The sequence below is a fragment of the Erythrolamprus reginae genome, chromosome Z (assembly GCF_031021105.1).
Source record: "Erythrolamprus reginae isolate rEryReg1 chromosome Z, rEryReg1.hap1, whole genome shotgun sequence".
Taxonomy (NCBI): Eukaryota; Metazoa; Chordata; class Lepidosauria; order Squamata; family Dipsadidae; genus Erythrolamprus; species Erythrolamprus reginae.
In genome coordinates this window covers 122,483,977-122,485,174 of record NC_091963.1, presented here as the reverse complement: position 1 = coordinate 122,485,174, position 1,198 = coordinate 122,483,977, and the positions used below count along the sequence as shown (strand labels likewise).

At 35.1% G+C, this 1,198-nt stretch overlaps 1 protein-coding gene across 1 annotated transcript; it reads right to left on the bottom strand.

Moving 5' to 3' along the window:
- Positions 1-232: 232 nt before the first annotated feature.
- On the bottom strand, positions 233-1,198 carry LOC139153998 (olfactory receptor 14A16-like). The gene has a single exon (XM_070728427.1). It carries the CDS (start codon positions 1,196-1,198, stop codon positions 233-235), a length of 966 nt encoding a protein of 321 aa, XP_070584528.1.

The window sequence follows — 1,198 nt, the reverse complement described above, 5'->3', positions numbered from 1 at the left end:
TATATTTACATATATCAAATAGTAATGCTTAATTATTTTCCATCCTGCATCATTGATCAATCTATATTACATTGGATATTTAATGGAAGAGATTTATGTTACAGGCAGATTTTTTGAGGAATTACAACTGGTAAAAATAATTTCTCTGTTGATAAAATATAAATAGGAGTGAGAAACATGTGCTTAATTTACACATTGGCATGAAATGTATGAGAACATATCTATGTAAGGTTTACCAGAATAGTTGAAACCAATAAAGATTTTTGCACAAGGACTTAGGACAAATATTGGGAATTTGTTTCCAGAATGCCATTTTGAGTTCCTTATTCCTCATGCTATAAACTAGGGGGTTTAACAGTGGTGGTATCACACAATAAAATACAGATATAAATGGATATAATGCTGAAGAGGTGGTAGATGTTGGACTGAAATAAGCAAGGGTACCACCTGCTGTAAACAGACAAATAACAGTGAGATGAGGTAAACAAGTAGAGAAAGCCTTTTGTTTTCCTTGAGAGGATGGGATTTTAAAAACTGCTCTAAAGATCTGCACATAAGAAAAAGCAATTAGAGCAAACTCAATGAATCCTAAACAAGAGCCAAAGATGAGAGTCCAGAATTCGATGAAGTATGAGTCCGAGCAGGAGATTCGGAGTAATTGAGGAATGTCACAGAAGAATTGATTGATGATTCTGGAACAGAACTGCACCGTGAATAAATTTGCAGTGTATAATGTAGAGTAGAAAAGGCCAACCATCCATGCATTGGTTGCCATTTGGATGCAGGCTTTTTTGTTCATTGTCATCTCATAGTGTAATGGATTGCAGATGGCTACATAACGATCATATGCCATGACACCAAGGAGGAAGAGATGAGATGTTATAAAGAAAACAAAGAAAAACACTTGACAGAGACACCCAGGGTAAGAAATGGTTTCAATGTTCATCAAAGAATTCAATATTGATTTAGGAATTGTGACAGAGATGGAGCCAAGATCTTGGAAGGATAGGTTGGCTAGAAAAATATACATGGGTGAATGAAGTTGATGGCTGGAAATAATGACAGTAATAATAGTGAGATTTTCAGCCAGTGCCACCAAATAAATTACTAAAAAAGTGATGATATGAAGTATTCTTAGTCCTTCAATGTCAGGGAATCCACGCAGAAGGAATTCACCAACTCTTGATTGATTTTCCAT